At 43.8% G+C, this 12,347-nt stretch overlaps 1 protein-coding gene across 2 annotated transcripts in view; it reads right to left on the reverse strand.

Moving 5' to 3' along the window:
* rab6ba (RAB6B, member RAS oncogene family a) overlaps positions 1-12,306 on the reverse strand; it is a 67,892-nt gene extending 55,586 nt beyond the window's left edge. Inside the window, exon 1 of one of the 2 annotated variants that reach the window (XM_063890993.1) lies at positions 11,993-12,306. In XM_063890993.1, the coding sequence (XP_063747063.1) occupies positions 11,993-12,062 (70 nt within the window). In that variant the 5' untranslated portion in view covers positions 12,063-12,306. The remainder of the gene's footprint in view (positions 1-11,992) is intronic. The other variant, XM_063890994.1, reaches the window with a different exon arrangement.
* Between the last annotated feature and the right edge of the window lie 41 nt (positions 12,307-12,347).

The following is a 12,347-nucleotide window of genomic DNA, read 5'->3' on the forward strand; positions in this document are numbered from 1 at the left end:
GATAAGTTGTGTCCGCTGCATAACAAGCCACATCCTTTGAGAAAGTGCCACAGCTTCTGCACCAAAACAATGGAGGAAAGAAAAGGCGTACCTGAAAGAGAAACGCATCTGTTTTCACTGTTGTGCATCGTCTACTCACCTTGCTAAAGATTGTAAACATGCTCAGGAGTAATAGAGACAGCAGGTCGACATGTCAGCAACTTCATTGTAGAGTCTCTGGATGGCAACACTCAGATCTCCCTGCCTACCTTGATTGAACGCGACATGCCGCCAGACAACAGGTCTGAGATCCAATCGTCAGAGGTAGCAAAACATCATCCTCATCTCATGCACCTGGCGGACAAAATTTCAGATCTGGAGCCAGATGCATCCATCCTATTCCTCCTTGGACGGGACTTAATCCAGGTACACAAAGTCAGAGAACAGTGTAATGGACCTAACAAAGTCCTATTTGCACAGAGACTTGACCTATATAGTTGGAGATGTCTGTCTTGGAAGAGCACACAAGACCGACAGTGTAAGTGTTTTCAGGACCAGTGTACGTCCCTCAATCCTTGAGCCCTGCACAAGCAGCATAATGATAAAAGAGAAAATTGACACCCCTGTGCTGGCCCACAACCCTCCAAGTATATCTTACTCTGGCAGTCTTAACCACAACACAGACAGCCTTGGGCAGAACGTGTTTCAACGGACATCACAAGACGACAAACTTGGAATGTCCATCGAAGAAGAGTTGTCCGTCAGCCTTATGGAGAAAGAGATTTAGATGAATGATGCTAATTGCTGGTATCACCTCGGCCGTTCAGATCAAACAGACCACGCCTACTGTAAGAAATAATAATCAATATTATGTGTAACTACAATACTGTCTTACTCTGAAAACCGTTCTACTTGAAACGGTTTATTTTGGAACCAGATGTTGCTTTTAGCCTCAGATAGCATATAGCTAATATTGTATTGTATATATGAGTAGAGGGAGAAGGACGCGTGGAGTTACATACTAAACACACCGCCTCTACCTCTCACTCATTGATGCTGCAATGATACTATTGCCTGTTTAATAACTGATAAACCTCAGAAGGATTGCATAATAGAATATCGTAGGTGAGAGTTTCAGGACATCACTAACAAGATGGCGACGGTGACGTCATAAGAGGACCCGCCCCCGACGACATCAGCCAATAGAAGAGTCCGGAGAACCCAGTGTGACGACAAGCAGCCAACAGGATCCAGCCCCCGCTACTAACCAACGAGAGCACGAGACCGGAGCACGTCTTATTTTGAAATTGTTTATTTTTATGGCCGGAAAGGGATAATACCATAAAAGATGTTTGTATTATGAAATCGATCTCTTTTGTTCCGGACTGCCAGACAGTAACTGCTGATGAGCTCCACTCAGTCAGCGGCCTGTGGACGCGTGTTCCGGGCTATTGAGCCACAGCTGTGAAACTTTTGTAAAACCTACTGCTGCATCCTTTTATTAAATACTCCTTTTAAAACTTATATGAGGAGCTTCACTTCGTTTTCTTTTAAATCTACTCCTGGACTTCGAATAAAGAACATTTCCTACACTGCCCAATAACAGACAACAAGCAGTCAACCGTCTCACATCTCTCCGCCGCATGTTAGAGAAAAAGCAGGACATGAAAGAACAACAGATGGGTAACTTACCTGCCGATCGAGTCAATCCAGGGCCTCTATTCACAAATGTCGGTGTTGATGTGTTTGGTCCATGGACCATTACCTCACGACGAACCCAAGGCGGAATAGCAGAGAATAAACGCTGGGCCATCATCTTCGCTTGCTTGGTCACGAGAGCCATGCACATCGAAGTGCTTGAGTCTCTGTCTTCCTCAAGCTTTGTGAATGCTTTAAGGAGATTCACAGCCATACGTGGACCAGTTTGTCTGTTCCGTTCTGACCGTGGAACAAATTTCATCGGAGCCTGTAAAGAGCTTAAGATAAGAGCTGAGGACCCGGAACTGACAAATTACCTTCAAGATCAAGGCAGCACTTGGATATTCAACCCTCCACACGCCTCGCACATGGGTGGAGTGTGGGAGCGGTTGATAGGTGTTGCTCGCAGGATATTGGATGCTCTGCTGCTAAAGACCAACATCTTTCATCTGACTCATGAGGTTCTGGCCACTCTCATGTCCGAAGTAATGGCCATCATGAATGCCAGACCTCTAGTCCCAGTGTCGTCTGATCCAGATATGCCTGCTGTCCTCACGCCTGCCATGCTCTTAACGCAGAAAGTCGAGACCGTGTCACCACCCCCAGGACAGTATGATCTCAAAGATCTCTACAACAAACAGTGGAAGCAGGTCCAGGCATTGGCCGACGCATTCTGGAAACGCTGGCGTCAAGAATACTTGGTGACATTCCAACCAAAACGAAAGTGGTTTGTTGACAAACAAAACCTGAACAAAGATGATGTGGTGCTTTTGAGAGACCCGCATGTGCATCGGAACCAATGGCCTGTTGGGAGTAGTAATGAACACCATTCCAAGTCAAGACGTGAAAGTTCGTAAGTGGACATTAACGTGCTAAGGGAGGGGATTCAGAAAGTGTACTCTACACCTGTCTCTGAAGTTGTTTTGCTTTTGAAAGGAGAATAGTGTTATAATGCATTATACCGGGTGGGGAGTGTGTTGCCCAGTTGTTTATGTTGATCAAGGGGACACCTAGTGGGCAAAGGTGGCAATTACAGTGCTTTGAGTTTTATATTGTAGCCTCAGTGTTGCCAGAGGTCCCACATGTGTTCAGAGACACGTGTCTACTCGTCGTTGCTGCATAAGAAAACATATAAACTGTAAGTATTTTCATGTTGTCTTCCTTCGGTATTATTCATAAACAGTTTGTGTAAAGGGTACATTTATGAATAGTGACAGTACTGCTGTGGATTCGTAGTTGCATCGATGTATGCTAACCGCTAGCATATCAATGTGATTTCTCATAGGGGTTGGCATTGAGCTGGCGCATGGTGTGTTATGTGGTAGTTAGCACACGCTGAAGGTCTGGGATATGTTGGATGATTTCCATGTAGGAGACTAATGTACCTTTTCTTGTGTGCTTTACAGTTCTACAGTGTTTTCTGATTAAAACTTTGAACGGAAGTCCTGAAGCAGAGTTTTTCTTGGGAACTTGTTATCTGTCTGCCCAGCTATGGTAGCCGGGACAGAATAGATGGACAACCCAAAACATAAAGCCTCCACCTTTGACTGTCACTGGTGTAAAGGCACTCAAAACGGGTACGGTTAGGAGGATTTTCTGTTTAGTACAGTGAAAGAAATATGTATTTGATCCCCTTATACAAAGAACTGAACAGTCTATACTTTTAATGGTAGGTTTATTTTAACAGTGAGAGACAGAATATCAAAAAGAAAATCCACAAATGTACATTTTAAAAAAGATATGAATTGATTTGCGTTTCATGGTGGGAAATAAGTATTTGATCCCCTTGCTAAACATGCCTTAGTGCTTGGTGGAAAAAGCCTTCTTGGATAGCACAGAGGTCAGATGCTTCTTTAAGCTTCAAGATTTCAGACTCCTGTAGCGCCTGCCTGATGGCAGGAGAGTAAAGTGTCTGTGCCGGGGGTGTGTAATGTCCCTGAGGATGTTGTGTGCTCTCCTGGTGACCCTGTTGGTGTAAATGTCCTGAAGTGAGGGGAAGGCTGCTCCTGAGATGTACTGTGCAGTTTTTATCACATGCTGGAGTGCCTTTCTGTCCTGAGCAGTGCAGTTTCCATACCAGACTGTGAGGGAACTGGTAAGGACACTCTCAACTGTACATCTGTTGAAGTGGCTGAGAATTTTGGATGGCATACCACATTTTCTCAGCCTCCTTAAGAAGTACAGTCGCTGCTGGGATTTCAATGTTTTTACCCTGTCCACCTCTGTCTCACCTATGTACAGTGGTGTGTGCCGCACCCTCTTCCGCCGGGGATCAATAATCACCTCCTTGGTCTTGTCCGCATTCAGGGAGAGATTATTATCCTGACACCAGGTCACCAGGCCCGCCACCTCTCTTCTGTAAGCTGCATCAGCCCCACTGGTGATCAGTCCAATGACTGTCGTATCATCCGCAAACTTGATGATACAGGTGTTGCTCTGTGAGGCCACACAGCCGTGTTTGAAGAGGGTGTACAGCAGGGGACTCAGCACGCAACCCTGGGCTTACAGTTCTAGTGCCTGACGTGCGTTTGCCAACTCTGACTGACTGGGGTCTGTCTGACAGAAGGTTCAGCACCCAGTTACAGAGAGCAGGTGTCAGTCCGGGAGTGAGGAGCTTAGCAGAGAGTTTGTGTGGGATGACCGTGTTAAAAGCTGAGCTGAAGTCAATGAAGAGTAGTCATGCATATGTATCCTTGCCGTCTAAATGTGAGAGTGGTGTGGATGACAGTGTTGATTGCGTCGTCAGTAGACCGGTTCTGACAGTACGAAAACTGCAGAGGGTCCAAGGTGTCTGGAATGTTCTTCCTGATATGGGTCATGACTATCTTCTCAAAACACTTCATCACTATTGCGGTGAGTGCAACAGGACGATAAACATTCAGGCAGGTAATAGAACTAATTTAACTCATCTGGCGGTGTGGGTTGGCTGGTTGTGACCCCCCTGCTTCTCAGCTGGTAGTCTGTGATGTGTTACAGGCCTTGCCACGTGCGCCGGGAATCTGCGGTGGAGTAGAATCCCTCCAGCTTCAGTCTGTATTGCCTCTTGGCCTCCCTGATGGATCTACGCAGGTCATATCTGGCTTTCTTGTAGTCCTCAGCGTTGCCTGAGGCAAATGCAGTGGAGCGAGCACGTAGCATGGACCGAGCTTCACAGTTAATCCAGGGTTTCTGATTAGGATATGTCCTGCAGCGTTTTGTGGGCACAATGTTTTCTACACGTGCTGATGTAGCCAGTTACACTAGAAGCATATTTCTCTAAATCCACAGTAGAGTCATCCCTCAGAGCAGTAGTTTTAAACATATCCCAGTTTGTACCCTCAAAGCAGTCCTGAAGCACCAGTTCAGTTTCTTCAGTCCACACTTCAACAGTTTTACTCACTGGGGGTGCTTGCTTGAGGCGTTGCCTGTACGCTGGATAGAGGAACACTGAAATGTGGTCGGACAGTACGAAGTGTGGCCGGGGCACAGCCTTGTGCCTTCTGCACTTGGTCGAGAGTATTATTCTCCTTCGTCGGAAAGCTCACGTGCTGGTGGTATTTTGGGAGGACACTTTTGAGGTTGCGATGGTTGAAATCTCCGGCCACAGTAAAAACAGCTTCCGAGTGTGCGGTCTCGTGTTTGTTAATGATGTCATGCAGCAGCCCCAGTGCAGTTTTGGAGTCCGCTTACAGTCAAAATAAACACTGCACTGAACTCCCTGGGCAGGTAGAAGGGTCTGCATTTCACCATCATCAGTTCAACTCTAGCCGAACAGTGTCTTTCAACAACCTGTACGTCGGAGCACCATCTGTTGTTCACGTAGACACAGACGCCACCGCCTCTGGTCTTCCCCGAGGCCTCTGTGCGGTCCCCGCGGTAGACGGTGTGTGTTCCAAGCTGGATGGTAGAGTCTTATGTTACAGCTGTAACATAAACATGAGGAGTGATCTGTCGCCATGGCAACGGCATACGATGACACCCCATAATAGGCCTAGGTGTCATGACGTCTGCATCGTTATCAAACATATGAAGTTTTGGGCCGTTTGGAGAATGTTCACTGGAGCTCTGAGAAACCGTGTTTCATGGCGAGCTTTGGGTTGACATGGCAACGGCATATGATGACACCCCATAATAGGCCTAGGTGTCTTGAGGTCTGCATTGTTATGAAACATATGAAGTTTTGGGCTGTTTGGAGAATGTTCACTGGAGCTCTGAGAAACCGTGTTTCATGGCGAGCATTGTGTTGCCATAGCAACGACATATGATGACACCCCATAATAGGCCTAGGTGTTTTGAAGCTTGCATCGTCCACCATGATCACAAGACCTGTCTTTGGTCTTGCCCTTGGTGGAGAGGTTGTAATCTGATTTATTGACTGTGGACTAGGGCTGGGCGATATGGCTGAAAACTGTATCACGATATATGTGTTTCATATCGGTCCATATCAATAATTATTGATATTTTTTATGACCTATTTAAAATAAGGACTAGGAGAAAAATATACTTTAAACATTTTATTTTAAACCTAACCTTCCTCTGATTTTAATCACCTCATTAGTTATCAAGGCATAAGGCACTGATGCCGAGTACTTCTCCATAGTGGTCTGCTGCTGCTGCTGCTTTTGCGGTGTTGCAGCGACAGATGTTGTTGGCCGTTGTCGAATGCAACTGTGCTCCAAAGGGTGAGAGCGGCTAAGACGATGGTTCTGTTTTTCAAGAAACACAAACACGAGACAACGAGATGGCGCAACCAAACGTGATACTGCTCCATGATTGCTATTAGCGTGTCACTCCAGACGTTGCTAGGTACCAGAAGACGAGTGCCTTTGTTCGTGCAACCAACCTTGCTTCGCAACCTAGTGTTGCAGGCCTGTCCTGCTCCTTAAAGGAAGGCAGCTGCAAGGGGTTGTGGGATTTGGAGTTGTGCGGGTGCGTGTGTATGAGGAGGAGTGCAGCCGAGGCAAGAGTTGGAGAGGTGTGAGCAGAGAGAGGAAAGTTTAGAAGAAAGCAGAGAAATAGAACAGTCAGTCAGCAGAATAATAGTGTAGTTAAACAGTGTCTGTATCACCATTACTGTACTGAACAGCAATACAACGGAGGTGTTCAAACAGATTCCGAACATCCCAACGAGCAACGAGCCTTGTCAGAGTCACGGTGAGCATCCCAGCTAGGGCTACGGAGCCTAGATAGCGGTGGCCAATAAAGGTAACACTCTGGTTCAAAGAGGAGCTACACTCTTTGAAAAAAAAAAAAACGTTCTATCGAAGCATGTTCTATTGATATTGATTACGTGTCTATCGCGATACATATCGTTATCGTTTTGTCGCCCAGCCCTACTGTGGACAGGTGTCTTTTATCCAGGTAAAGAGTTGATATTAGCAGTACTTTCTTAAAGCCAGAGGACTTATTTAACTGGTCCGTGGGAGCCAGAATTCTTGTTGGATGCAAAGGGATCAAATACTTATTTCCCACCATGAAACGCAAATCAATTTATATCTTTTTTTTAATGTACATTTCTGGATTTTCTTTTTGATATTCTGTCTCTCACTGTTTAAATAAACCTACCATTAAAGTATAGACTGTTCAGTTCTTTGTAAGTTTGCAAACTTACAAAATTGGCAGTACATCCAATACTTATTTCCTTTGCTGTATAAAAATGCCAAGGCTAAGAAAAGAACACACATGCTCTAAGACATGTGTCTGCCCCAAAGACAGAGACTGGCACATTGCTGGGACTGATGTCTTTTGGTCGATAACACCCATTAGTGGGCAGCTGAGCCGATCAATAGCAGATCAAAGCTGTCAGGGAGCTGTTTCCCCCAATCCATCAAAGAAGAGACTTGCCGGGAACATGAAATGGATGTGAAATGAAAGAATGAATGGTTATCTTTAGATGCAGCTAGAATATAAAATGTTCAGAGAAAATAGGCAGGACTCAATATTGATAGCCTATCTTTAATCCATCATTCAAGGAAATCCTTCAGGCTAAAGATCTGGGAACTGTATTTACCTGTCAGCTTTTGGCTGCCACAGGGTGAGTTTCAGTGGAACGTGATTACAGGACAACCAGAGCCCTCAAACATGGACTTATCAGTAGCATACCTGTATGTTTGACTGTTTGATACAACAAGGTTGATTGTGAGGTTCAGCTGAAAGAAAGTTCCCCTGACCTGCCCCAGTCTGCTCAAACCTGCAAAGCATATCCAACTGAACCCATCTGCTCCACCCTCCACACACCTGAGGCTCTCTACACAGCAATACATGCTCTTACACAACATGGACAGATTTCATTTCGAATAACTTTCTGGATGTAGTGACTGTGGTGTTTTCTAAGATAGAATTTCCAAAATCCTATGGCAACTGTGCTGAAATGAGTGTTTTGTTGGATGAGGTTGTATACTATTATCCTGGTTCATTTACCACAGCCCCAAACCAAGCTCATGAGATGCATTTGTTAATCATCCCCTAAACCTAGTATGGTACTGCACTCAGTTGATTAAAGTTACTTTAAAAATGCACTTTCATTTTTCAGATTGTCACATGAATGTTATTTGTTATGTATTTGTCTCTGTTTCTGTTGGGAAACTAATGCACACATTAGCCATAGATGGAAATACATCTATTATAAACTGCTACAAGTATTTAGCTACACTTCATACTTAACTGTAAGTTACATTCCAGTTTTGAGTTGTAATAGTAATCCAGACCGGTGTGTTTTTCTGTATAAAAAGCTGCATGTTACTGATGTGTGCATATGTGGGTAAATATGCAGTACCTTCATCTGCGCTTTCACAGCCTCACTGAAGAAATGTGTCAGCTGCTCCCTGCCAGGGCAAGCCAAAACTCAAGAGTTTCATTTGCTCAGAAATCTGTTCCCTTGAGACGCTGTGATTGATGTATTCAGGAACCAACCCAGCCCTTCTGTGAAGCATATCGTTCCGGTGATTCAGCAGTATTTGGAAGCCAGCTCTAGTTTGTGCAATGGCAATCTCTGTGCAGTGAAAGATGGCATTTTGATTCACTGACTAGAATCCCATGGCAGCCATGCGGATGCACCTACCAAATCTATGCCCATTTGTGTACCTGAGGTGAAATGAGGCTTGTAGCAGGGGATTACCTCCAAACAATTTGCTTTTACAAAGCACCCTGCTGCTCCTTTTGAAACATGCCTGTTTTGAAACATCTATGACAATAGCTCTCCCGTAAATGCAAAGCAGTAATCTAAAGATGTTTTCACTCTGTCGATAGCTCTGAGACTGGAACTTGCAAAAGGCTGTTTCCATCAGGAGCGTGGGCAAACGGGCTTGGAATCAGCTGATTGGCCTGCTTAAAGCCTTCAGCTTTGTCAAGGAAATCTTTAGCCAGCCTGCTTTGTACAGACGGAGTAGAAAATACCCTGAGAAGTACGCAGGAGGAAAGACTTCCTGACAGCTCATTTAACATTCTGCCTGCTTCCACCCACTTAATGTGGAGCCCCCACCTCTGTGACAAATATTTGATTAAAAACACAACATCATGCCATCTTTCCCTTTATAGGCCAACTTTTTTCAGACACTTCGAATATTATGGGTCTTCAATGCACACAGGAACTATCAACCCAGAAAGAACAAGTGGACTTTTCCTCGCAGCCTCTGGTCTCATGCCCCCGTCCCTGACAACCTTGAGTCCAGTCGTTTATGTTAATAAATGATGGTGGCAGGGCTGACGGGATTCACGCCCGCCAGAGCACCAGCTGCAATTATGGCAGACATTGCTCCACCAGAGAAGAGACAATCACAAGTGAGGCTGCCGCTGCCACTGTCTGGACAAATAAAGTCCCCCGATCGCACTGATAACAGCCACAGACTTCACTTCCTCCAGACTGGGGGGACCCATTACGGTCTCCAGGGGCTTCACAGTTCAAGCCATTTTTACCAGTGATGCTACAGAATGAGGCCAACCTCTGCATCCACAAACCTCCAACATCATATTAGGCCAAAAGAGTGTGTTTGCTGATAACATCTTACAGCTGTTACCATAATTATTATTACCATGCAGTGGGTGATGTCAGCAGAAATTAGAGAAAAAGTTCATTCTGGGATCTGGGATCATTAAAGGAATATTACACATCGGAAATCTGCAGTCCTCTAACATGTGTGGCATAATATACTGCATGTCTCGATAGGACAGATGGGCGGAAACACTAATACATGTCCTCGTCAGTTTTCCTTAGCCTGTCCAAAAAAATCCCACAAAGGATTGTTTTTAATGAGCAATTGAGTACAACCTATAACAAAGGCTAAAGGAAGCAGCACCATTATGGAATTGAAATTGATAATGTCCTACACTGCTTATGATGAAGAATCATTCATTGATTGAAAAATGTCCTCATTAATAATTCAGGCCTACTGTCAGTTACAACCCATTTTAGTTTGTTCATGTCACACACATGTTGGTAATTATTCTAGAGTTTAAAATAGTGTACTGTACTGCTGACATACTGCACAGAACAAATTAACCAATTTCAAAGAGATAAAAAGAAAGGGTGCTGCAGTTAACCTGAAAGCATCATAAACCTGTCTAACCTGCAGCTAAGATATCACTACAGTAGCTCATACAGCATCTAAATGATGATAAAATTAGTTATTTCTATTCAAAAAATGAATCAAAGCTTTACAAAACAAACACATTCACACAAACAGAACATAGAATCATCCATTTTACCGCGCTGGAGATTCCATCAGTGTGATTCAACTCTGAAAACCTATAAATCATTTTTAATACTTTACCAATAAGAAAGGATGTCTTTTTATCTCAATCTTTCTAAATGAACAATTATTTACCGTCAAAAACATTCAGACACTTTCATTTGGATATTAGAGTACTGTGAAAAGACAGAGGGAAAAGTGATGAGTTTAATATGTTATAAAGAGGAATCTTTAGCATCTCATTTGATCATTTTTTATTAACTAGGGCTACAGATAATGATTATTTTCCTTAATTATAACCAATTTATTATTTTTTAAATAATTGGTTGTTTAATCTATAAAATGTTAGAAATAGTCGTAAAATGCCATCATATCTCCCCAAAGCCCAACTGCATATCTTCAACAAACAAAGCATATATTACAGTTGCAATGATAAATAAAACTGATAAACAAAGCAATTCCTCTTACTAGAGAAGCTGGAACCAGAGAATGATTGCTATGTTTTGACAAAAAGGATGATAAATTAATAATCACTTTTTTTCAACTTAACCATGAGCAACACAGGGCCTCATCCTTTGTCGACATTTGTTCGTCGTAAAGCCAATGCTTGTATTTAACAAAATAAATCCGATATTACTAAGATATCAGATATAGGATGTTAGGCTGTAAGAATAACAATATGCAATGTATGGCCTTACTATACTGGATGATCATTAGGCCTTACAGAAGGACTGAATCCTGACTAATGCGGTGCATTTGGCTCCTCTGAATAAGACCGTAAAACATACTTGCCCTGTCCAAAAAGAACAAGTGAACTTAAAGATTTAAATTATGTCCCAGAAGGTAATCTTGTGGAAAACAATTGTGTTGACACATCGAAGCTTTAAAAAGGAGATGATGTCTGGGGGTGTGGGTGAGTAAAGCTCGAGATGGAGGCACAGATAAAGACAGATACATCAGTGATGATTCTGAATCACAGAAGTCACAAACATGTCTAATTGTGTGTCATGCAGAGATTTTATACCCATACAATAATCATTAGAACAAGTCCTTATGTAAAAACAATGAACTTGGTCAGCCTCAGTAGCAGACTGCAGACACAAGTTATCTCATCGCCACTGACAACCTGGGTGTGTCTCAACAACAGAAATATTTACCAACTTACTGTGTCATCCACAGCATCACAGCCGAGGACACACACCGTCTCAATACATGTAGACATTTATTAACCGAGCATTATCCATTTGTATAAACCCTTATATATGATCTTATTGTTTTAAACTACTGGCCACCTTAAACGCTTTATAAGGCGTACATTTAAGCCGTTTTTCAGCCTGTGTGATTTTACTGTTAAACTTCGAGACCGCAGGCTACAATTCACACACTCCGGTCCATTGTGTGGAGCCTTACAGGCTGCTAATTTGATGAAAAGAATGCCCTACCCTCCCACTCCCACTGTCAAACACCGAAAACACATATTCACCGGTGTAGACACTTCAGTTTTAACTGAAAAAGAGATGTGTGTACCCGCCGCAGAGCTAGCTAGAGGTTCCGTTTCTTCAGTAACTCGCTGACAGCAGGTACAGCGGGTTCACTGACAACACGCACGAGCAGAAATGAACTTCTGTGGAGAATGAAACACGTCTTACCACTCTGCTCCCCCAGAAAGACCAGTTTGAATTTTCTTAAAGGGTTTCCAAAGTCACTGCCCACGGACATTTTGAGGAGGAGGTGGGGGAACTCTGGAGGACAGTCTGAGTATACTTGTGTGTGTTTCCACTCGAGTTCGGCGTTGGTTGGTGAAGATGCCCGGTAGAAAAGGCGGTGATGTTGCTTTCCGTTCAGTCTCGCGCTCTCTCTTCGTGATGGGAACACACACTGCTGCTGCACCGGGTCGTGACGTATTCCTTTTTTTTTTTCCTCCCCAAATGTGTCCTGCGCATGCGCGGCCTCTCCTCGTTCTCTGTTAACCTGAGCCGTGATATAAAATGACGTCATGTGAGA

The sequence above is a fragment of the Eleginops maclovinus genome, chromosome 9, assembly GCF_036324505.1.
Source record: "Eleginops maclovinus isolate JMC-PN-2008 ecotype Puerto Natales chromosome 9, JC_Emac_rtc_rv5, whole genome shotgun sequence".
NCBI lineage: Eukaryota > Metazoa > Chordata > Actinopteri > Perciformes > Eleginopidae > Eleginops > Eleginops maclovinus.